We start from the raw sequence: 22931 nt of genomic DNA on the forward strand, positions 1-22931 counted from the left end.
AACATCCCATTCCTTTTCAACATCCCACTCGCTTCAGGAATTTGTGTATTTTTAGGATATAGGAGGCTGGAGGTTATCCAATCACACAAGCTATGCTAACAATAGCATTGTACTGTCAACCTTTAAACATACCATTCCAGATTGGTATTGCTCAATTCAGATATTATATCTATAGGCGCTGCCCCTTCCCTGTGTTGTGAAGAGTTAGCAAACATATTTCTGGCTTCGTGGTGAAAACTGCTGCAAATGCTGTTTGTGTGATGAAACTTACCTCTTCATATATGTTTAATTCCTCTTCACCTGGAGCATCCACATAGGCCAGCCTCAACCCAGTTGCTGGTGTGGATGTAATTACTAAGACAACAAATTAGAAAGAACATTCTCTGTGCTTTAGATAACTACGGTGGAGGTAATTCATCCCAGGGCTGATATCCAGATGATCCTCATTCCCTGTAGGATGAAGCTGGGAACAAGATCTCACCATAAGCACATAAGCAAAGCCCTGCTGAGTCAGACGTAGGGATGGAAAGAAATTTGGTTTGGTTAGGATTTTAATGCCTAGCTGGTTCGCACTTTCTGACACAATGAACGAATTTTAAAAAAACAGCTATTCTTAGAAATTGAGACTTCTCCAGGTTTTGTGCTGCAATTTTCCAACCAAGCAACATGCAAAAATATTAGGGGGTAAGGTGCTTAAAAAGGCATATGTTGGAGAAAATATAAAATGCATTACATTAGGGAAAATTGCTTGCAAAAATGCAAATTTTAGGAGAAATTTACACTGAAACACTACCACATTTTCATGAGAACTTTTTAAATTGCAAACTGATGCAGAAGTGTGCAGTACTAAACTTAAGACTGGGAAAATGAGAAATTTGACAGCTGACCAATTAGCCCACCTCACATCAGACTAGTCTGTGTGTGTGTGTGTGTGTGTGTGTGTGTGTGTGTGTGTAATCCTGATATGAAAATATTATTTCATCAAGACTGGGCTATTTATTTTGTGGGGGGGGGGCTTCATAGTGTATAAAGGTGAGGGAGGACACAGATGAAGAAACTGTACATTCTAGCAAAACTGCACCATTAACAGCTTGAGATTTTGGCTTGAAATACGTGGGCAGGGCAAAAGGGGGTGGGGGCGGCTCAAACCAGGTGGTGACTTGGCGGAACAGTCAAATTGGTTGAGAAGATTAGGGAGAGTTTCTGAGTGGGTGGTGGTGCAGGATACTTTGTACAGTGGTACCTCGGGTTACAGACGCTTCAGGTTACAAACTCCGCTAACCCTGAAATAGTACCTCGGGTTAAGAACTTTGCTTCAGGATGAGAACAGAAATCATGCTCCGGCAGCGTGGCGGCAGCAGGAGATCCCATTAGCTAAAGTGGTGCTTCAGGTTAAGAACAGTTTCAGGTTAAGAACGGACCTCCAGAACGAATCACCGTATTTTTCGCTCTATAAGACGCACCAGACCACAAGACGCGCCTAGTTTTTGGAGAAGGAAAACGAAAAAATATATTCTGAATCTCAGAAGCCAGAACAGCAAGAGGGATCGCTGCTCAGTGAAAGCAGCAATCCCTCTTGCTGTTCTGGCTTCTGAGATAGCTGCGCAGCCTGCATTCGCTCCATAAGACTCACACACATTTCCCCTTACTTTTCAGGAGGGAAAAAGTGAGTCTTATAGAGCAAAAAATACGGTAAGTACTTAACCCGAGGTACCACTGTATAGTCAATGGATCTGCTCTCATTAGCTGTCATTACTCTCCCTGTTGAATGTCCTGGTCATAACATCATTTTGGGGCATTCTGGGGAAAACATTAGTAATCTCTACTTCCCCCCAGGATGCTTCCAGGGTGAGGCTACATCCACACGCATTCTGGGGAACAGCAGCCACCAAGAGAGTACAACAGTGTCCATTTAAGTTTGTCGGTCCAACTTACTTAACCCCCACCCTCCAATTTCTCCAGTGGAAAACTTGGAGAAGTTTAGATGCATTCCTATCTATATATTGCACAGAGGTATTGCATATAAAAGTGTAAAGTTGTTATGCGTTAGGTCTAAATTCAGATACTAGAGTACTGACTGTTTTATAGACCACTAACACAGGGACAATTTAAAGGCTGGTGCTTGTATGTGCCAAAATACAGCCAGGTTATGGAACTCTTCAGCACTGATGTCATGACTTTGTAGACCTTCATGGGATTTATGGCCTGCCTCTGTTGTAAAGGTTAGAAAAGAAATAGTGTTTGCCTAGGAATCTTGCACATTTCAGAAGATAAAGTGCTATGACACTATCCAAGGCCAGCAGTTTTGTTGATATCATTTAGTTTTCTCTCAAATCATCCATCCTCATACAAAAATGCACAGGGGCCTTGACAGGGTTATTTTGCTGCTGATTCTTTTCTTATCTTTTGCCACCCTTCCAAGTACCTTCCAGTTGGGTTTGCCCTGTGAATAGCCCTTCCTTTTTGTTTTCTGTAAACCTGACGCAGGATGAGCAAGTATCTGTGTGAAATGCAAGCTGGGTTTTTTGTTATTTTCTTGGAGGGGGTGTAATTACTCGGGGCTTATCCTCACTTCTGGCACAGTCTGTGCTTTAAATCTGAGAGCCCTCCCTTTTTTTGCTCTGGAGCTTTCCCCACGGAAACCCGCTCTTTAAAGCTCAATGAAAGCAAACAGAAATCTGTGGAAACCCAAATTGTAGTTTGCTCCAATTGAGTGCGAAGGAACAGGTTTTCACAGGGAAAAATCCAGAGTAACAACAACAACAACAACAACAACAACAACAACAACAACAACATGCTCGCTTTTGAGCTCGGACTCATGCTTGGAAACCGTGGAGTGAAAGGTAAGTGTGGATAAACCTTCAATCTGACTTCCTCCAAATGAGTACGTCTTCATACCCACCAACGTTTAGGGTCCTAAAAACTGGGACATGAGTCCTCCCTCCCGTGTGGGTCATGTGACCTATGTGAGATCTCTAAGCCCTAAAAATGTGTTTTTTCTGGGCTGTGCTTGCATGGCACCCAGAAACCATGCGTTTTGGGGACTGCATGAGATCACTGCCCTCCAAAAGTGCTTTTTTCAGGATGGAAAGCACTTTTTTGGGGGGCAAGATCTCAGCATGAAATCATGGCGCCCAAAATGGCTGCTCTGCTCTTGCGTGAGTAATAGGATGTCCTGTTTTTCCCCAGGATGCTTGTAGGGCATGTGTATTCAAAATGAGGTGCCTTAAGATGCAATCCCAAGGCCCACTGAAGTCAGGAGCTCCATTGAGCGATCCATTATGTGTACATAGACACACAGAGCCTGTCAAGGCTTTTCCAATGCGTCCTTTTATTCTATATAATATAAATTTCAACAAAGAGCTAACTTAAAAATCAGTTGAGAGTGTGACCTCATTCCTATACAGAATAGATTTCTATGAAGGGCATCATAACAATCTTCATTTTTAGCCTCCTTAGCCATGAATAAAACAAGGCACTTCTTTTGTGCAGGGGAAACCAAGTCAATGAGAACATGATCAGTCCTGCTTGGAAGCTGCTGAAGACGTCAATAAATTGTGGCCTTAAACTCCAACACTTGCTGTGAGTCTATAAAGCTACACAGCAGCAGCAGCAAGCAGGGTTGAATGTGCTAATCTATTTTCTCTTTTCCTACTCCTGCCTTCTCCATCACTCGCTTTGACATGGAAAGAGGCTGTGTGAAGCAGGGTACCTACTTGTGAAGGGCAACAATGTTATTTAGAACCCAAATTACGCCGGGTTTACAGGGGGGGCGCTTTCATGAGTAAAGGTGGCCCCCATTTTACATAGTCACCCACCATGAATTGGGTAGGGGTGCAGTGGGGAGAACTTCACACGCTCATTCACACTCGGCAAAGATCTTACAAATAGGGCTATAGCTACTCAGCCCTGAAGGCAATATGTTCTGCAACTGAGACATGGTATCCAGGAATACTTCTTGGGCTAATCCCTGAGTGAAATTTATAGCTTTCTTTGTCATTACAACTAATCTGTGGATGGCAATGGGCAGTTTTCATAGCTGGAAACACGATGTAGGACTGGATTGATTTTAGTCCAATTCATTAAATACCATTTTCATTTCTTTCTTTTAAAATATTTTCAGTCCACCTTTCTGAAGAGTGCTTGGCCATCCACGGTGTTTTAGTGTTGTATTTACAAAATATCAATGGAACAAAATAACGCTGAAACCTTCATTCTCCTGCTAAGGTAAAAACCAATAAACTTAACTCAGCCAGCCAGATAAATCACTTTTCACACCATGAGCAACCTGCAGCTAAAGCCAGAGGACGTGAATCAATAATAGGCTCGTAGGAAATGCCTTTAAAGCTTTCTGAAAAGCTGGAAGCATGGCGGCCTGCTGCAGATCTGCTGGGAGGGAATTCTTTACCTTTTCCTTTACCTGAAGTCATCACAGAAGGGCCATCTCCTCCCAATCTCACTGATCTAGGAGCTGGACAAACAAGGAGGCCTTTTGTTGCATAGCCCAGTGTGCAGGCAGGCTGATATGGGTGCAGGGGGTCCATCAAACAGCTTAGGATGAAACCATTTTAAGGCTTAAATGAGGCCACTTCTCCGTGAGTACAGCTGTTGTGTCTCAGGGCAATTCCCTGTAGTAGCCTGAACTTACCACTGAGAGCAGTAGATACCAGTTGACATTCTCCAGAGTCTGTGGATTTCTGTGTTTTGGTTAAAAGAGGAAAATTGTAGGTTCTGGTAAAATAGAATTCCCTGGATACCTAGATCCAGGTTTGGGGCAAGCACTTTTTGGTGAGAGAACTCCAGCACAGATTTAAAATCACAAAATATGCAGCAAAGTAAAACATAGAAATATAGGCTGTTAGACCTATACCCTCTTGCTTCCAAAGTTCCCTGCTTCCCTTAGCATAGAAAATGAATATATTTATTTCAAACAATAACCAGTTGAAGTATAGAAACCCCCCCACATGTTTAGTATGTTAAAAATGGCTTACTTACAAACTCTTCGAAGATCAGATTCATGTGCTTTTCTATACAGCAGCAAGAAAAGTCTGGCAGTGTAATTCAGGTTCCAAAATGGCATTTTTTTCTAAATGATTTGTATAGAAACACAAAGATGGCTTGCTTAAGCCATGTGGTCTAGGTATGGACATCCAGCTGAGACTTCCTTACTGGTAGGGTTCACATGGAGAACAAAGAATTTGGTGACCCTTTCTTCCAAGGTGAAGAGGAGTGACCTAGCTAAACCTGGCAGGACAGTTTACTCTATGGTCTTAACCCCTTCATGCTTTAATTAGGGTTAAGCATGTTGGTTATATGAGGCTTGATAGCCCACAAAATCCTTATTAATAAATGTGTGTCTGGGAAAACTCTGGGAGCATCCTATGCAGACAAAATGTATCACATGAATTAGCTCTTAAATACTGATGCATAATGAGGGGCAAAAGAAGGAATGTTGTAGGAAAAACTTTACAAGAAACCCAAGCAAAATCTCTGTTGTTGACAAAGGAAACAACTGTGTTTTTGCAGCATTCAAATATTGTTTCTTTAATTTGCTTGGCACAACTAGTACTACAGGGACTACAACAAGACGGCAACAAGAATATTGACAAATCAATGGAAGTGTCAAATTCCAGCCTAGCTTCTTGCTAAATCAGACAAAAATGTGACTCAAGAGAAGCAGAACCGCCTGCATTTCCCATGGAAGTATAATAAATCTCCATCCTTGATAATTTTTAAGGGCAACCCTAAAGCAGTGGGATTCAGTTTCATCTCCCCAGAGGAGGGAAACATACTGACTCTGGAACAACATCCTGTGGAATTTCTGAATGGCAGAAAAGATATGGAGCTAGTCTATACGGATGGCTGAGCATATGGCACAACTGAAACCTTAATTTGTTTGTAAATTTTGTAGCCTCTAAATATGACAGAGCCAGGCTCAATCCCCAGCCGCTTGATGGAATCCCTCTGGGGCAGAATTGTACATCTGGCCCTCTCAGGTGCATATATTGTTCTACCGCTGGCATCTTCAGTTAGAAATATGATATTGTATGGCAGTGTTGGGAAAGACTTCTGCCTAAGATGGTAGAAAGCCACAATGACTCAGTATTTGTTCACTTTACTTTCTTCCAAGGAGCTCAAGGTGGCCTGCGTGATTTGTTTGTTGTTGTTGTTTAGTTGTGTCCGACTCTTCGTGACCCCATGGACCAGAGCACACCAGGCACTTCTGTCTTCCACTGGCTCCCGCAGTTTGGTCAAACTCATGCTGGTAGCTTCGAAAACACTGTCCAACCATCTTGTCCTCTGTCGTCCCCTTCTCCTTGTGCCCTCCATCTTTCTCAACATCAGGGTCTTTTCCAGGGAGTCTTCTCTTCTCATGAGGTGGCCAAAGTATTGGAGCCTCAGCTTCAGGATCTGTCCTTCCAGTGAGCACTCAGGGCTGATTTCCTTCAGAATGGATAGGTTTGATCTTCTTGCAGTCCATGGGACTCTCAAGAGTCTCCTCCAACACCATAATTCCAAAGCATCAATTCTTCAGCAATTAACTTTCTTTATGGTCCAGCTCTCACTTCCATAAATCACTACTGGGAAAACCATAGCTTCAACTATACGGACCTTTGTTGGAAAGGTGATGTCTCTACTTTTTAAGATGCTGTCTAGGTTTGTCATTGCTTTTCTCCCAAGAAGCAGGCGTCTTTTAATTTCATGACAGCTGGCATAAGGCAGGAGTGGTGAATCTCCGACCCTCCTGTTAACATTTACTCTTCCATGTACCCACTCATGCAAAACTTAGACTGTAAGATCATTGGAGCAGAGATCTGTCTGTCTCACAGTATTTTCTGAACGTCTCAATGCACATGGAACTTAGTTGTGTAAATATTTACAGTATCTCCTTGTATCATTGCTTGTTGTCATGGGCTTTGAAGACACTCGAACTTGGGATACAAGGGAGAAACATGCTAAGAGGAAGGCATGCTTGGCAAATCCACACCGTGATCACCTCCCACCTGGAAACCAATTTCCCCACTGTGGAAGGACGTGTGGATCCAGAATTGATCACCATAGTCACTTATGGACTCATTGTTAAAACTGTGTTTATGGAAAACAATCTTACTTGGCTACGAGTGATCGCCAAAGAAACAAGAAGAAACTACTCAAGGAGAAGGAAAAAAACCCTTCCCTCTTCTTTCTAACCTTTTAATCTTACAATGTTATCATATTCCCCTTCATTCAACTCTTTCTAGGCTAAGCATACCTACTTCTTACATTCTTTCTCTGTGTGATTTGCTGTCAAACTTTTAGCATCTCTGTAACTTTCCAACTGAATCCTTTCTATCGGTGTTCGAGAAGGATGTAAGTTGGAAATGAAAATAAATGCATACCAGTAGCACTGAGTGATCTTTCAAAGTCTTACTTATGTAATGTTAACTGTGGCTACAGCTGAAACTTGGCCTTGGGCCATGACATCATATTGTTGACTCATGTTCAGTTTACTGTCCATTAGAATTTCCTAAACACTTATAGGGAATGCTACAGTATACACAGATATATTTTTCTTTTTTCTTTCTTTTGTGTTTTCAAAGATATTTATTGAAACTTAACATATAAACATAATAACCAAAATTCCCAATGATTCCCTCACATAAAATATAATATCTAAATTACAACAGCTGCATAATTATACACTTAATTTTAAGACCCACCACCCACCTTCTACTTCCCTCCACAGCAATTCGACTTCTTTATATTTCTTTCTACCTTTCCCCCCTTGCATTCTATAATAAATTATTTTTGTTAAATTCTGATTTTTCCTTCTTTCTTTATTGGTTTTGTTATTGCTTACATTTTTTATTCTAAGCCTATTAGCATGTTGTGATGGGATGATGAGCTGCTTGTGCGTAAAATCGTATCCCCTCAGAGTTTGTTCAAGTCCACAAACCTCTGTCTGTGACGGAGCCCCTCAGACATGGCTCCTCTAGTCACTAGCAGATTCCGACAGTGGTTGCTTTCGGAATCGCTTCCAACATAAAAGCTCCTTAACGGAAACACGTCTTCTGGACTCTCTGCGTGACAGTTTCCGGCGAGGAGTGGGTGTCCCTACAGGAGGTCCTGAAACCTCCCCACTGTTTTCGCTGGAAGTGTCTCTGAGCCATCCCTCCAGCTCCCTTTCCCTCAGCTCACCTCCTCTCCCCCTACTGGTTCCCTCTTCAGCTGCTGAGTCTCTCCCAACCTGTGTGAGCCCCTTCACCTCCCTTCCTTCCGATGGCAGTTCCCTGACATCCACCTCCCCTCCAGGGCCCCCTTCACCTCCTCTCGCCCCCTCCTCTACGGGCGGTGAGGAGGCAAAACCCCGGAATGAACTTCCTTCATCTTCCGATGTCTCGAACACTTCTCTCCACCTGTTGCGGTTCCTGGTCTCGAAGTACTCCTCCTCCTCAGAGTCCATCTCCCCTTCCCCTTCTGAGTCCGGGAATCCTTCCAACTCCTCCTCCTCATCGGTGGTCCCAAAGTATTCCCTCCGGAACCTCTCCACAGGCTGAGGTTTCCTTGGGAACCTTTGATGGAACGTTTCTATCAATACCTCGTCATTGATATCTTCTGCCATTACCCAAGTGTTTTCTGACTCCGGTTCTCCTTCCCACGCTACCAAATACTCCACCTGATCCCCCTTCCACCTGGCGTCGAGGATTTCTGCCACGTGGCTGCTGCATTCTCTTTCTTCTATGACCGGTCCCCGAGTGGCCATCCCTTCTCGTCCCCCCTCATACGGTGACAGTAACGACCTGTGAAATACTGGGTGCAGTTTCATGTGGTTGGGTAACCGGAGCCTGAAAGCCACTGGGTTGACCTGTTGAATGACCTCAAAGGGACCCAATCTCCTGGGTCTTAATTTCTTACAACCTCCTTTGAACGGCAACCCTTGGGTTGACAGCCACACCCTATCTCCCACCCTTATGGTTTCACCTTCCCTTCGGTTCTTGTCTGCCTGCCTCTTGTATTCTTCCTTCGCCCTTTCTAAGTTGAGTTGGAGCTGACGATGGATTGCTTCCATTTCTTCTACAAAATGCTCGGCTGCCGGGACGCTCCATCTCTCCCCTTCTCCCCCTGGGAAAGCCCTGGGATGACACCCATAATTAGCCAAGAAGGGGCTCATCCCTGTGGACACATTCTCGGCATTGTTGTAGGCAAATTCCGCCAGCGCCAACTTTTCTACCCAGTCATTCTCTCTGTCATTGACATAACACCTCAGGTATTGCTGGAGGACACCGTTTGCTCTTTCCGCCTGCCCGTTGGTTTCAGGGTGCCGGGCAGTCGAAAAGTTGACCTCCACCTGCAGTAAGCTCATGAGCTTCCTCCAGAACCTGGAAGTAAATTGTTTTCCTCGGTCTGAGACCACCCTCAATGGCACCCCGTGCAACCTAAAAATGTGTTCTACAAATAACTTCGCTGTCTCTTCCGCCGTGACTGCATGCGAGCAGGCTACAAAGTGGCACATCTTTGTTAGTAGGTCTACCACCACCATGATGGCTGTTTTCCCCTTGGACTTCGGCAGATCAGTCATAAAATCTATCGACACTGCCTCCCAAGGTCGTTCTGGGGTTGGTAAGGGTTCTAATAGCCCCGCCGGCGCCCGCCTCTCCCCTTTGGCTCGCTGGCATTGCTCGCACCCTCTTACATACTCCCGTACATCTTCCCTCACCTTAGGCCACCAAAATTCCCTGGTGACCAACCACATGGTTTTGTGTTGTCCAAAATGCCCCGCCGTGGGGCTGTCGTGCAACTGCTTGAGTACCCTCCCCCTTAAGTCTCCTTCAGGGATATACAGTGCCCCTTTGTAATACAAAGCTCCATTTCTTTCCTCGAAACCCCCTGGTTCCTCTCCCTCACCCCTAAGACCTCTGAGCTTATTCTGGGCGTATTCATCATTCTCTGTTTCCTCTACCAGTTCTCTTTGTCCCACCAATGCCGCCCCACACACCCAGCGGTCCTCTGGAATGACATGTCTCTCTTCGGGTGCTCCCTCCCCCTCCAAATATTCAGGTTTGCGTGAGAGAGCGTCCGCCCTAATGTTCTCTGAGCCTGGCACGTAACAAATCTCAAAGTTAAATTTGGAGAACTCCTGGGCCCATCTCACTTGCCGTTGGTTGAGCACTCGTGCCGTCCTCCAATACTCTAGGTTCTTGTGGTCAGTGCACACTTGCACCTTATGTTGTGCGCCAATTAGCAGGTGCCTCCATCTCCGGAACGCCTCATGAATGGCTAGTAGTTCTCGGTCATACACCGTGTAGTTCCTCTCGGATTTGTTCAGCTTTTGCGAAAAAAAGGCACACGGTCTCCACTCTGACTCCTCCTTCCCTGGCTGCAGAAGCACCGCCCCAATAGCTCTGTCTGATACGTCAGTTTCCACTCTCATCGGTTTTTGTAAATCCACATGCAGGAGTTGTTGTTCCGAGGCGAAGGCCCTTTTTAGTTCCTCAAATGCTCGCTCCGCCTCCTCAGTCCAAACGAACTTCTTCTTACTGCTGAGACAGTCCGTAATGGGCGCCGTCAGGTGGGCAAAGTTTCGGATGAACTTACGATAGAAGTTCCCAAATCCTAGGAACCTCTGCACATCCTTCCTTGTTTTGGGTGTTTTCCATTCCAGCACCGCCTGGACCTTGCCGGGATCCATGGCCAATCCCTTGTCTGACAGGCGATACCCCAGGAATTCCACCTCCTCTCCTCAAGCCTCGCCGTCTGCAGCGCTAGCTGGACCTCCAACACCCGGTACCTTTCTTCCAGGCTTGGACCCGCTCCAGCTCCTGCTTCTCCGGTTCCGGCTGGGTTGCTCATGATGCCTTCTCCTGCACAAGCTGCTTTCAAAGACTGTCGGAATGCTGTGATGGGATGATGAGCTGCTTGTGCGTAAAATCGTATCCCCTCAGAGTTTGTTCAAGTCCACAAACCTCTGTCTGTGACGGAGCCCCTCAGACATGGCTCCTCTAGTCACTAGCAGATTCCGACAGTGCTTGCTTTCGGAATCGCTTCCAACATAAAAGCTCCTTAACGGAAACACGTCTTCTGGACTCTCTGCGTGACAGTTTCCGGCGAGGAGTGGGTGTCCCTACAGGAGGTCCTGAAACCTCCCCACTGTTTTCGCTGGAAGTGTCTCTGAGCCATCCCTCCAGCTCCCTTTCCCTCAGCTCACCTCCTCTCCCCCTACTGGTTCCCTCTTCAGCTGCTGAGTCTCTCCCAACCTGTGTGAGCCCCTTCACCTCCCTTCCTTCCAATGGCAGTTCCCTGACACATGTCATTTTTAGAACAATATTTTGACATATAATCTTCGAAATACTTCCACTCCATTCTTAACTTTTGATTTGATTGATAGATTATAATTGAAGTTAATTTTGCCAATTCTATATACTCACTTAATTTACAAACCAGTTAACACCAGATATAAGTTTTCTTGTTTAAGAAACGCTTCACATTCTTCTCTGCTAGCTCCTGTTTTTCGCCCTACTGGACTGAAAATCTTAAGTACAGTGGTACCTCGGGTTAAGCACTTAATTCGTTCTGGAGGTCCGTTCTTAACCTGAAACTGTTCTTAACTTGAAGCACCACTTTAGCTAATGGGGCCTCCTGCTGCTGCCAGAGCACGGTTTCCGTTCTCATCCTGAAGCAAAGTTCTTAACCCAAGGTACTATTTCTGGGTTAGCGGAGTCTGTAACCTGAAGCGTCTATAACCTGAAGCGTATGTAACCCGAGGTGCCACTGTACCATTGCAGCTGAGAGGAGGGAGTTGTTAAAGGAGGCCCAACATTTTTCTGAGTGTGCAGTCCTAGTGGCAGCCTCCCCACCCCATTCCTGAATTGCTGAAATGGTTCTCCTGCTCCATGGTTCCCCTTCCTGCTGCTTCTCCTAGATCCTGGATACAATGGGTCCCAGTTGGGAAGGAGTGAAGTCACCATTGCTTACCATTATTCCACCATGCCCAGGAAGAGCTGATAAAGGATCTTGACTGAAACCACAGAGAGCTGCAACCAGTCAGCACAGAGAATACTGCACTAGCTTAAATGCAGTGCTTCTTTTCTGGGGGGATGCAGGGGTACGCATACCCCTAAACATTTTGTTAATCTAAGTTTGGCCTCATTGAGGCCCAGTGTTTTAATATGAGTAGGAAAATGAGAGTACCCCTAAACATTTTTATGGGGGGGAAAGCACCACTTAAATGATTTTGGTTTCATTTACACACTTTCCTGTGTTCTTCTTCCTCCTTGAAAGGGCCATGAGGCCTTGGTTCTTTTTCTGTTACAGGGCATAAGGCTCCACCATGTGTGCTTATAATTATCCAGTAAACTTTAACTTGATTTCCTGGGGAATTCTTGTTGTCTGTCTGATCTGCGACTATTGGGGAATAGAATTATTTATAACTCTGAAGTTCCACTATGATTTTTTATGTGGTGTGACTCAAAGATTGTAATATCATTTTTCAGTGGTATTTCCAATAAAACTGTATTATTATTTTTTTTAAAAAATACTGCATGCATTAGGTTGGTTTTTTTAAAAAAAAAATTCAAACAAGTTCCATATTGAGTGGCTTTGCAACCCAGCTGTGGCTGACTTTGGTTATCTGACTTCAGCATCGTTGTGTGTTTTGAGATTCTGTGTGGAATCCATTGCCTCATGAAATGAGTGTCTGCCTGAGGGAAGATTACTATTGTCAAATTTCTTCTTCAGGTTAGCAGGACTGCTGTTTGGATAGTTTCACTGGGCCCCATAAAGGGGGCATCTGCAAGAAGGCGGGTCATTAAATGGCACTGACCCATCAGCCTGGGAAGCTGGCGTGCAGATGCACCCTCTGAAATCTGGTATGCATTCTCTGGTGCTGCAATGCAGTGTGCCCTTAAGATGCCACACTGTCTGAGCTCTTACTCTCCCCCGCCCCCTCCATGCCTATTTGATGGGGGTATGCTTTGCATTAAGATCAGCTAGCGTGAATTTTTTTTAATGCTCTCTTTAGAGTTATTTAAGATTTTGGGACTGTACAAAGCTGCATTAACTATTCTCAGCAGCCAAAGTTGAGTACCAAAACCTAGATTAGGGTGGTGTGGGTTTCTTTTTTGGTAATTAAAGATTCCATCCCAAAGCTAGTATTGAGAAAAATGAAATTTCTGAGCTCACAGTATGATGCTCATACCAACATAAAGGCTTCCTAGTGAGACTGCGACTTGCTTTATGTTTTGTTTTAAATACTTTGTGTTCTGCATGGTGTTCTTTTGGCATTCAGGGGATTTGTGCTGTTTCTGTTTAGGAACAATCTTCGCAGCCTTTTGGCCCTGGATCTGCAGACATTCTCTTCAACCGTCTGTCTGTTTGTTCAGAAAACTAATGGGGCAAAGAATCTTGGCCACCAATGGCTGCTAAGGTCTCTGTGGCTGTTTCTTCTGTTTTGCTATGAAGATGAATCATTTTCCTGAAGATAAATATTTTCATCAAACCCAGTGTATGATTTGTAGGTAATAACACCTGCAGAAATCCCAAGCCAAAATTACAAAATGGGCATAGACAGGGGGTTCGAATATAAGCTTTTAACCGGGGACATATAGTGATTTCTGAAGCAGGAAAATGAAAATATATTTCATTAACCCTGCTCATATCATATGTGGATATAGATTTAAGATTCTGTGGCAGAAATAGGCCTGTATTGCCAAGCTAGTAACTTCACTTGTGATCAATTATGAAGAGTGGGGCTTATATGCCCCCCCCCCCCAATATTTTATTCAAGTTGGTACCACTGGGCAGAAAAAGAACTAGGCTCTAAACTGCAGCAATTATTGGTAGGATTTCTTCCTAGGCTTCTGTTTTGAAGAAGAACGAACAGACTGAACAGCTCCCAGGTATACATATTTGTAAGATGTGGTGCTAAGTATTCAGGTGAAACTAGTGAGCTAACCCCATTCTTCTCAAACATACAGATGCAGCCTCTGGTGTTTCTGCAAAAGTGGCAGTCCTTGACTTGACTGTAGCACATTTTGGCTGTGCGGAGATTATTGTGCCGCTGTACTAAGGGGCAGGTGGCTCATTCTGTCCCTTCACCCCTTCTGTAGGCCAGTTCACAACTCCTGTATCTTCAAAGGCATTCAAAAAGCCATGGAAATTGGCTTAATTTCAATGCATACTAAAGTCAACAGAGGCCGAGTTTGCCAGGCCTGATATTGTGTGTACAACTCACATGCTCACACTCAACACGTGTTGCAGACCAATTGAATACACAGCTCAAAGGACTATTGCTTTTGTCTTGATAGTAAAGAGGACACACAGGGAGCTTCAGGATGCTTGCTGTTTTCAGGAGGGATTCAGTAGCATCCCAACAAAGTGTGGAATAACGCTTCCTTGATAAAGCATCATCTAGCCTCCTCACCTCCAAGCAAACCACAATGAAAGCTCGTTGAATTGCCCAAGTAATCTAATCTTACTGCAAGCAAAGCAGGATGGATGCTTGATCAACAGGTTGTTGGGATGCACCCACAAATGATGTGCCTGAATTAGGTTCCTTTTTGAACAGAGGCTGCAGCACATGTAATCCTGGATATGATGGCGTTTCCTTAATTTAGTTGATGCAGTCATAATGCGGTCAGACGCTGGGCCCTTGAAGTGTACAGAAAGGCTGGACATTTTACTTCTTATGAGCTGCGTCACTTTGCTTGTTAGAAATATCTTTGGCGCTGTTTGTTGATGCTCTCACTGGGGATGTTTGTTTTTAATTTATTCTTTTCTTGCAACAGATTCCAACTTACAGATCTGCCAGCACAAAGTGCAAACATGTTGCACTAGAAAGATGGAAGAAAGCTATCAAGCAGCAGTTCGGAGAGAAAGGATGGAAAATATCCAGACTCTAAATTTTGAACTGAAATATATGATTGTCGGTCACATCACAGCTTTTCAAGGTAGGAATATTAAGAAAACTGTGAAGCAACTTCTTCCCTGTGTCAATAAATGCATAAGAACATGCTTGCTGGCTCAACCAATGGACCAACTAGTCAGGCAGCCACGTTGCAGTCACGGCCAGCCACATGTTTCTAGGAAGCTTACAATCAGGGTATGAAAGCAACACTGTGATGCTGTGTATATGTAATAACATTAGAGTAATATGTGTAGGTAAGTATAATACAGTCATAGCTTGGTCCTCGAATGCCTTGGTCCTCGAACATTTTGGCACCTGAACGCCAAAAACCTGGAAGTAAGTGTTCTGGTTTTCGAACGTTTTTCGGAAACCGAATGTCTGACGCGGCTTCCGCTTGAGTGCAGGAAGCTCCTGCAGCCAATCAGAAGCCGTGCCTTGGTTTTCAAATGTTTCGGAAGTTGAATGGACTTCCAAAATGTTCTTGCAAAATTCGAGAACCAAGGTACCACTGCATGTGAATTGTAGTAAGTGGTTGGGAAGAGTGTGTGGGGAATGTTAGACATGAGTGGCGATTGGGTAAAATTTTGAAAAGGAGTTTGAATATTGGTGGTAGACAGTTGAGAGGGTCAGTCGAGAGTTATGAGCCGTTGGGGTTGGGGAAAGAGTGTGCTTGGACAGTGGCAGGGTTATTTGGATAGAGTAGGGGTCAGCATTGTTCTTTGTCATTGTTTATATGAACCAAAGTAACTAAGAAGAAAGTGCAAAACTAAAGCTATATGTTTCTGTACTCTGAGTGATAATACAGTGGTACCTTGGTTCTCAAACTTAATCTGTTCCAGAAGTCCGTTCCAAAACCAAAGCGTTCCAAAACCAAGATGCACTTTCCCATAGAAAGTAATGCAAAATGGATTAATCCACTCCAGACTTTTAAAAACAACCCCTAAAAGAACAATTTAACATGAATTTTACTATCTAATGAGACCATTGATCCATAAAATGAAAGCAATAATCAATGTACTGTACTATAAACTAAATAAGACAGTATTGTAGATGATAAAAATTAAAAAACCAAGGCGCAGCTTCTCATTGGTGCAGGCGCCCCAGAAACAATAGTCGACAGCCACATCAGATGTTCAGCTTCTGAAAAACATTCAAAAACTGAAACACTTACCGTATTTTTTGCTCTATAAGACTCACTTTTTTCCTCCTAAAAAGTAAAGGGAAATGTGTGTGCGTCTTATGGAGCGAATGCAGGCTGCGCAGCTATCCCAGAAGCCAGAACAGCAAGAGAGATCACTGCTTTCGCTGTGCAGCGATCCCTCTTGTTGTTCCGGCTTCTGAGATTCAGAATATTTTTTTTCTTGTTTTCCTCCTCCAAAAACTAGGTGCGTCTTGTGGTCTGGTGCGTCTTATAGAGCGAAAAATACGGTACTTCCAGGTTTTTGGTGTTTGAGAACCAAGGTACCACTGTAAAACCATTTATTATTTCTGTATATAATATAATATAATATAATATAATATAATATAATATAATATAATATAATATAAATGTTATACCATGCGCACATGCCTCCTGGCTGGCTACAATTGCGGTGGGAAGATATTCAGGTACATAGCATCTGTAGTGGCAGCAGAACCAATGGGAGTTTAGAAAAATCTACCAGAAACCTGGCTCAGGGCAGTATACCTTATAGAAAGAGAAGGTGGTAGAGGAATGTTGTGGTGAATATGAGGGTGGTGCCAGAAACTTAATTCCCATTCAGTTTACCTGGCAGTTATGGAAACTTTTTTCAGGTGTAGTTCCAAGATTTATCAACTGCTTCAGTTAACATCACTAAACCAAACCATTTTATTGCAACTGCTGGTATTATGACACATGCCGGACTGTTGATTTTTGGACAGAAGTGCATCCAGATATGAGCTGCACCAATCTGCCCAAAACAGGAGGCATGGGAGGCAGGATCATAGAGAACCATTTTCAAGGAGTCATTACTTTTAATGCAGTAGTACCTTTGCTCTGGTCCTGATTGTCTATTGACATTAGGCACACACCTTCACTTTACTGTTTTGGGTACCTGATGAGCTAAAATAATGTCTGTTTCATCAAGCCTATCCAGACGCATGATAATAGTTTTAAGTATTTTGTTTTTAAATGTTTTGTTGGTGTTATCTTGGTTTTTAATGATGGTTATATATATATATATATATTAGCCATTTTAAAAGAAATAATTGGATTTGTATACCTCTTTTTCTACATAAACTAATAGTGCAGCATTGTCCGTCCCCCCCCCGGCCCAATTTGCGCAAATATGTGTTCTAATATTTCCTTACCAATGCTGGAAATTAAGAAATGCTGGTGCGAAGCTATGTAAGGCAAGGCGGACATGATTGAGGCAACAGCTCCCTCTGTCCTGTTTTTCTCCAGCGTTAATAGTATATTTTATAATGGAATTTCTATTTCGATGGCAGAAATGTGCTTTTGCTGTTGGATACTGTGACAGGAGAAAGGGTGGGGGAGCAATTTGTTCTATTTCACAGTCTTGAAGGAAAAGGCCTTAGTATCCCACACGGTTTTGAAAATCTGGCACCAAGTCACATTTGAGCCCTCTGCTGTGCCGAAGGGGAAATATGGAGCCATTGTTGAATGACAGTGAGTTATTCAAGTGATCTTTCAGCATCATTATAGAATAAAGCAAAGGTCAGAATAGATTAACCTGTCAGGCCCTGAGGTCAGCCAAGCCGCTTTATTGCTTGACTGAGTGAAATCAGTCATTGGACATTTCAAAGTAGCTTGGATTTACAAGCGTTTTCCAGAAATGGCTACCTAAATTATTGTATTGTGAGTGGTTATAAACTTGCTTTGTCCACCTTAGGTGAGAACACGCCAGAATTTTCAGCTTTGGCCTCTTAAAAGCCTCAAAGGCTCATTTGTTCGTTTTGGTTTGTGTGAGGTTTCAAAAGGCTCTCTAAATCTTTTCTTCAGATGACACTGTATAAACATTCTGTTGCTCAAGCAGGGGCGCCTTTTGGATTTTTTTATCCTGAAATAGTTTTCCCTGCATTGAGTTTGGTTTATTGTTGCATGGTATCATTATGAAACATTAAAGGCTGCATGCCTCAGACTGGTCAGAGGACATAAGCTTCATTCACTTTTTTCATTAGACTTCTGCTGCTTGGAACCATTGAAGAATAGGCTGAATATCAAATTAGTCAATTCAAAATCTGAACAATATGCAATATTTTCAGGAACAAATGAGCCACTCTTTGATTTCTTTCTTTTCTTTTTGGCTTCTAACATTCTATAGATACAAATATTCTCATTAAAAGTAATGTTCTACTGCAGCACTTTTTAAAAACGAAACAAAACCTGCCAAATTTGTTCAGTGTTGTTTTATGATCTTCAGTTGGATAATATCTCATTTTAAAAATGCAGCCTGGTAGATTGATTTCTTTATATAGAGATTTTCTGTCCCACCCAGGGCACCATTCAAGAATTAAAAATCACCGTTTCCTAAAATGCAGCCAGGAGCTCAGTACCTGCCCCATACCTGATGCCACATATGATTTTGTGGTTTAGGGGAAAAGGCCTTGTGGGCTGAGTGGAGAAGCCTGGCAGGCAGAATTTGGCCCGTGGATAGTGGTTCTCTAACCCTGCCTTAAAAACTCAAATAATCATAGTACCCCAAAGACCATCTTAAAAAGCATGACTGTGAATTTAAATACAAGCACCAACAAAGCCCTGTTGTCCACCAGGCAAGCCTGGTCTGATCTGGTCAAGCGAGAGTGTCATCCAAAGATGTGACAAGAGATCTGAAACAGGAAGACACAACCACTGGGTGCCAAGGGCAATATGATAGTTTCAGTGGATACTTCCCACCCATTTGATGTCAGTCCAACAAAGCCCAGGCCAGAATATCTTTGGACAGAGGCTGCTCCTTGATTTATTTTTTTAATGATTTGGAAAGTGACAGTTCCTTTAGTGATGAACTGTGTGCTCATGGCAACTTGTGTTTTGTGTCCTCAGTGCATGTTGTTATTAACTTCCTTGGGCTGTGTACACACCATACATTTAAAGCATGTGACTTCTCCCAAAGGAGCACATGAACTGCAGTTTCTTAAGGGCGAGCTACAGTTCCCAGGATCCTTTGTGCTTTAAATGTATTGTGTGTATGCGGCCCAAGCGCAAGGAGATTAAATGAGCTGGCTAAAGAGCCAAATAATGAAATCTGCCCTGTGTAAGATAGCTAAGCCTGCATGGTGTGCATCCAAAAATAAAGCTGAAACATTGCCCAAGATTACAGAATTCTGAAGGCAAGCATTAATTTGACATTGGGATTTCCACTGGTGCATAACCCTGGCTTAATTTGGCTGCTGCTTTTGAATCCAATCTGAGCTCTGTGCTCAGCATCTTGAGAATTCCATTTTAAATAAACAAAGAAATGGATATCCTCCTCTCTGTGGGATGGCTCAATCCTGTGTAATTAATCGTGGTGGACCAATAGGTTGATTCTTGCAATGCTTTTCTGCCCTGCTGAAGTGAATGAAAGGTAGTGCTCTAAGGACTGTGCTGTAAGTGTTAATTGAAAGACTTGGGTACTGGCTTAAAAACCTTAAAGGAAAGTGCAATTGCCAGCCGACCTCTATTAAAATAGTTTGACATAATACTTTTCTTAGAAAAAGGCGGACTTACAAACACCTTTTTTAATACTTTCACCTATAAGGACGTAGTTTTTAAGCTATATTTTGGAGGTTATTTCAATAGTCTTGCCATTAGGGCTGAAATGGGATAATTTTAACAGCTGCCAGATTCGCATATAATGATTAGTATATAAGGCTACATTAAATTCATCACATCTGCACATAGATATTGTTGTTCTTGGCACCCTGCCCATTTCATACATGTGGTTAGGCTTAGTGCTGCCGCCGAATTCTCTGTTTTAATAAAAAGATTTGCAATATTAGCAAACCATTGCTGGGGCACACACTTAATAAATCAGTTGCATTCTAAAAATATTTTTAGTTTTGACTTGCTTTTACTAGTTGCTGTGTCAACTGCGTTTAACAGTGAAGGGTGCGCTGCTCGCTGATGTACACCTCTTGATACAGGGAAGAGGACTTATGCCAGCAACAACATTCCTACCATCTATTTGGGTTCATTATCAATATCTTCAAAACAAAACTAGAACGGCAGCCTATCTTGCAGGTTTTTTCTTAATAAAATAAAATAAAATAAAATACAGTATTCCCCCAGTTCAGAAACTCCAAGTCATTGCAAGGTGAGCAAAACCACCCTGTGAGCTTTCAGCTTTCAGCTCAGCTTGCAATGGCTCATTGCCAGCCCCCCATCCTTCTCTGCTCCCAGTTTCCCTCCCCTTCTTCCCTTCCAGTCACCAAGTCACAGAGGAGGGGGGTGGGGTGGGAACAGCAGCAGGAAAGGCTGGTGAAATTTGTCCTAAATTCCGATGCTTCTCATCTCCAATGAAGAGGCAGGAGCAGACTGGGAGGCTCGACTGTCAAGGGAAGATCTGAAATGTGACAATTGGTGCTGTGTAAAAAAGAGAGAGAGAGAGAAAACTCTGATTCCAAGTTTCTTTAAAGTCTTTAATGGGAAACATAGATTTTCACTGGGAAGTCCTGCTCCTAAAAGTGGCACCACTTCACAATGCCAGAGGTGCATGTTAATATTGTCAGAACTCGAGTCGAAAGATGAACCTGTATTCCTTTTTGCTTAAGGGATGTTATTTCATTTATTCAGTTTGGGAGTCCCCTCTAGTTTCTACTCACCTGCCTGGTTGCCTTGCATAGGAGGATTTATGAAGGGGAGGACTCTTCCTTATAATAATTTGTGGTTGTTTATTATTATTATTATTATTATTATTATTATTATTATTATTACTACTACTACTACTACTTATTTGCCACTACTTGTTTGACACAGGGCATTTATGAACTGTTCTTCCCCCCTCCTCTTCAGCTGAAAAAGCCTTCTGCTCCTTTAAGAGCAATTGTACCTTAGCTGTGTAGAATGAATGCGGCTTTTCTTGTACAGTCATATCTTGGATCCCGGACACCTTGGTACTTGGACGTTTTGGCTCCCGCAAACCCGGAAGTGAGTGTTCTGGTTTGCGAACGTTCTTTGGAGTTTCCTGCAGCCAATCAGAAGCTGCGCTTTGGTTTCTGAACATTTCGGAAGTTGAACGTACTTCCAGGGTTAGGGTTAGGGCAGCATTGGGCGACACTGCACCAGTCTCACGGGCAGCACCTGACTGAAACATGCCCCTCAGTCCCGCTTGCTGTCTTCCCTCCTGAGGGAAATTCCCAAGAACAAAGTAAATTTCTATTTATTCTTGATGGGTTCAAATGGCACACGTGAGCAGCAAAGCTTTACTCTCACACTTACACCATTGATATTTCTTCCTATCGAAACAAACAATTTCAATGGGAAGAAATATCAATGGTGTAAGTGTGAGAGTAAAGCTTTGCCGCTCACAGAAACTAAAGAGAAGTCTCCCCTCCAAAAGTGGTAACAGGTGCTGTGTGCAAAACGAGAGAGAGAGAGAGAGAGAGAGAGAGAGATGGCTCTACTCCTGTCATTTTTACGCTGAGGGTAATTTAAGGTAATGAGAATCCAAATACTGGTAATTTATTCATTCTGCTGCCGTTTCCTCTAGGGATATGCAGGACATGGTTCTTTGAAACCTATCCCAGGCTTCAGTCGGTGAATTAACAGGTATTAGGGGATGTGAAGAAATGGTTTGTTTTAAACTCAACTGTTTGAGACAAATTGGATTTTGATTTGATTTGGAGCATTTCTCTTCTGGTTCATTTGTTCTTAAAGGACAGAGGAATTATAAGCTTCCTAGTGATGATGAGTGAACTGGTGTGGTATGAAACACACAATGCCTGAAACACTTTCTGAGCTTCTTGCAAGTCTAAGCCAGACCCTACTTATAATTCTGGATTTTTCTTCTTTCCTATTTGTTGGAGTAAAGAGCGATGTAGCCCTGTCACAGAATCCTTGTCATTTCTCTGGCAAGCAAGGAAATGAATTCTTGGCACTGCTTGCTAGTGCTTCATATTGTTCTGATTCCTCCACACAGTCCTCCAGATTGCACCAAGAGGAGCAGATGGAGTGTGTGTCTGTGTGTGAATGCACACTTCACTCTAACAGTTGAAGGAATTCCACTGGTGAATGATTCCTGACAGTATCCTAGTCTGTCATTGGCCAGCCATGACTTCAAATGAGTGCCAGCAAACAGGCGTCCCTCTATTCAGAAGGCTGAGATGTTGTAGTTCACGGCATAAACAGACTTGTCAGGTAGGAAAATAAATCAGTATATTAAAAAAGCAAAAGTATGAGTAACCAGAGATTCCCTGCTGCCTCTTCAGTAGATCACATAGTATTCCACCCCACACAATATCCTTCTACTAGAATTGCTACGTACTGATATCGTGAGCCCACAGTGTATGATGGCTGTCCCTTACCACAAACATTATAATTGCTGAATGTTTCTTAGTTTTAAAACCAATTTTGTCAACACTATTTCTGCTTCCCCAGGCATGGTCTAGCTAAGTGGTTTTTCCACTGACCACACATTCACAGCACTGTGGTTTAACAATCAAGCCCTTTTCACAGGGAACTCTGGGAATTGTAGCTCTGTGAGGAAAATAGGGGTCTCCTATCAAAGCTCAACACCCTTAACAAACATTTCCCAGAATTATTTGGGGAAAAACTAATGGTTTCTCATCATCCTGGGGAAAATGGACAAGTGGGGTGCCAAAGGGTTCTGTTCTGGGCCCATTATTATTCATTGTTTTTATAAATGACTTGGATGAAGGAATTGAGGGGATGTTCATCAGAACCACAGATGACACCAAACTGGGAGGGATTGCTAGTGCCAGAGAAGACAGAATCATGATTCAAGATGACCTTAACACATTGGAGATCTGGGCCCAAACCAACAAAATGAGTTTCAGTGGGGACAAATGTAAGATACTACACTTAGGCAGGAAGAATCAGATGCACAAATATAAGATGGGGGGACGACAC

General features: G+C 43.1%; 1 protein-coding gene across 2 annotated transcripts in view; it reads left to right on the forward strand.

Moving 5' to 3' along the window:
* The window catches only part of LOC308477864 (glypican-5-like), a 404575-nt gene that overhangs the window by 31356 nt on the left and 350288 nt on the right, over nucleotides 1–22931 (forward strand). For both annotated transcript variants that reach the window (XM_081006899.1, XM_081006900.1), the window contains exon 2: nucleotides 14763–14924. In XM_081006899.1, coding sequence (XP_080863025.1) covers nucleotides 14763–14924 — 162 coding nt within the window. The remainder of the gene's footprint in view (nucleotides 1–14762; nucleotides 14925–22931) is intronic.

Source organism: Podarcis pityusensis (genome assembly GCF_964106645.2).
Source record: "Podarcis pityusensis genome assembly, chromosome: 5".
Lineage (NCBI taxonomy): Eukaryota > Metazoa > Chordata > Lepidosauria > Squamata > Lacertidae > Podarcis > Podarcis pityusensis.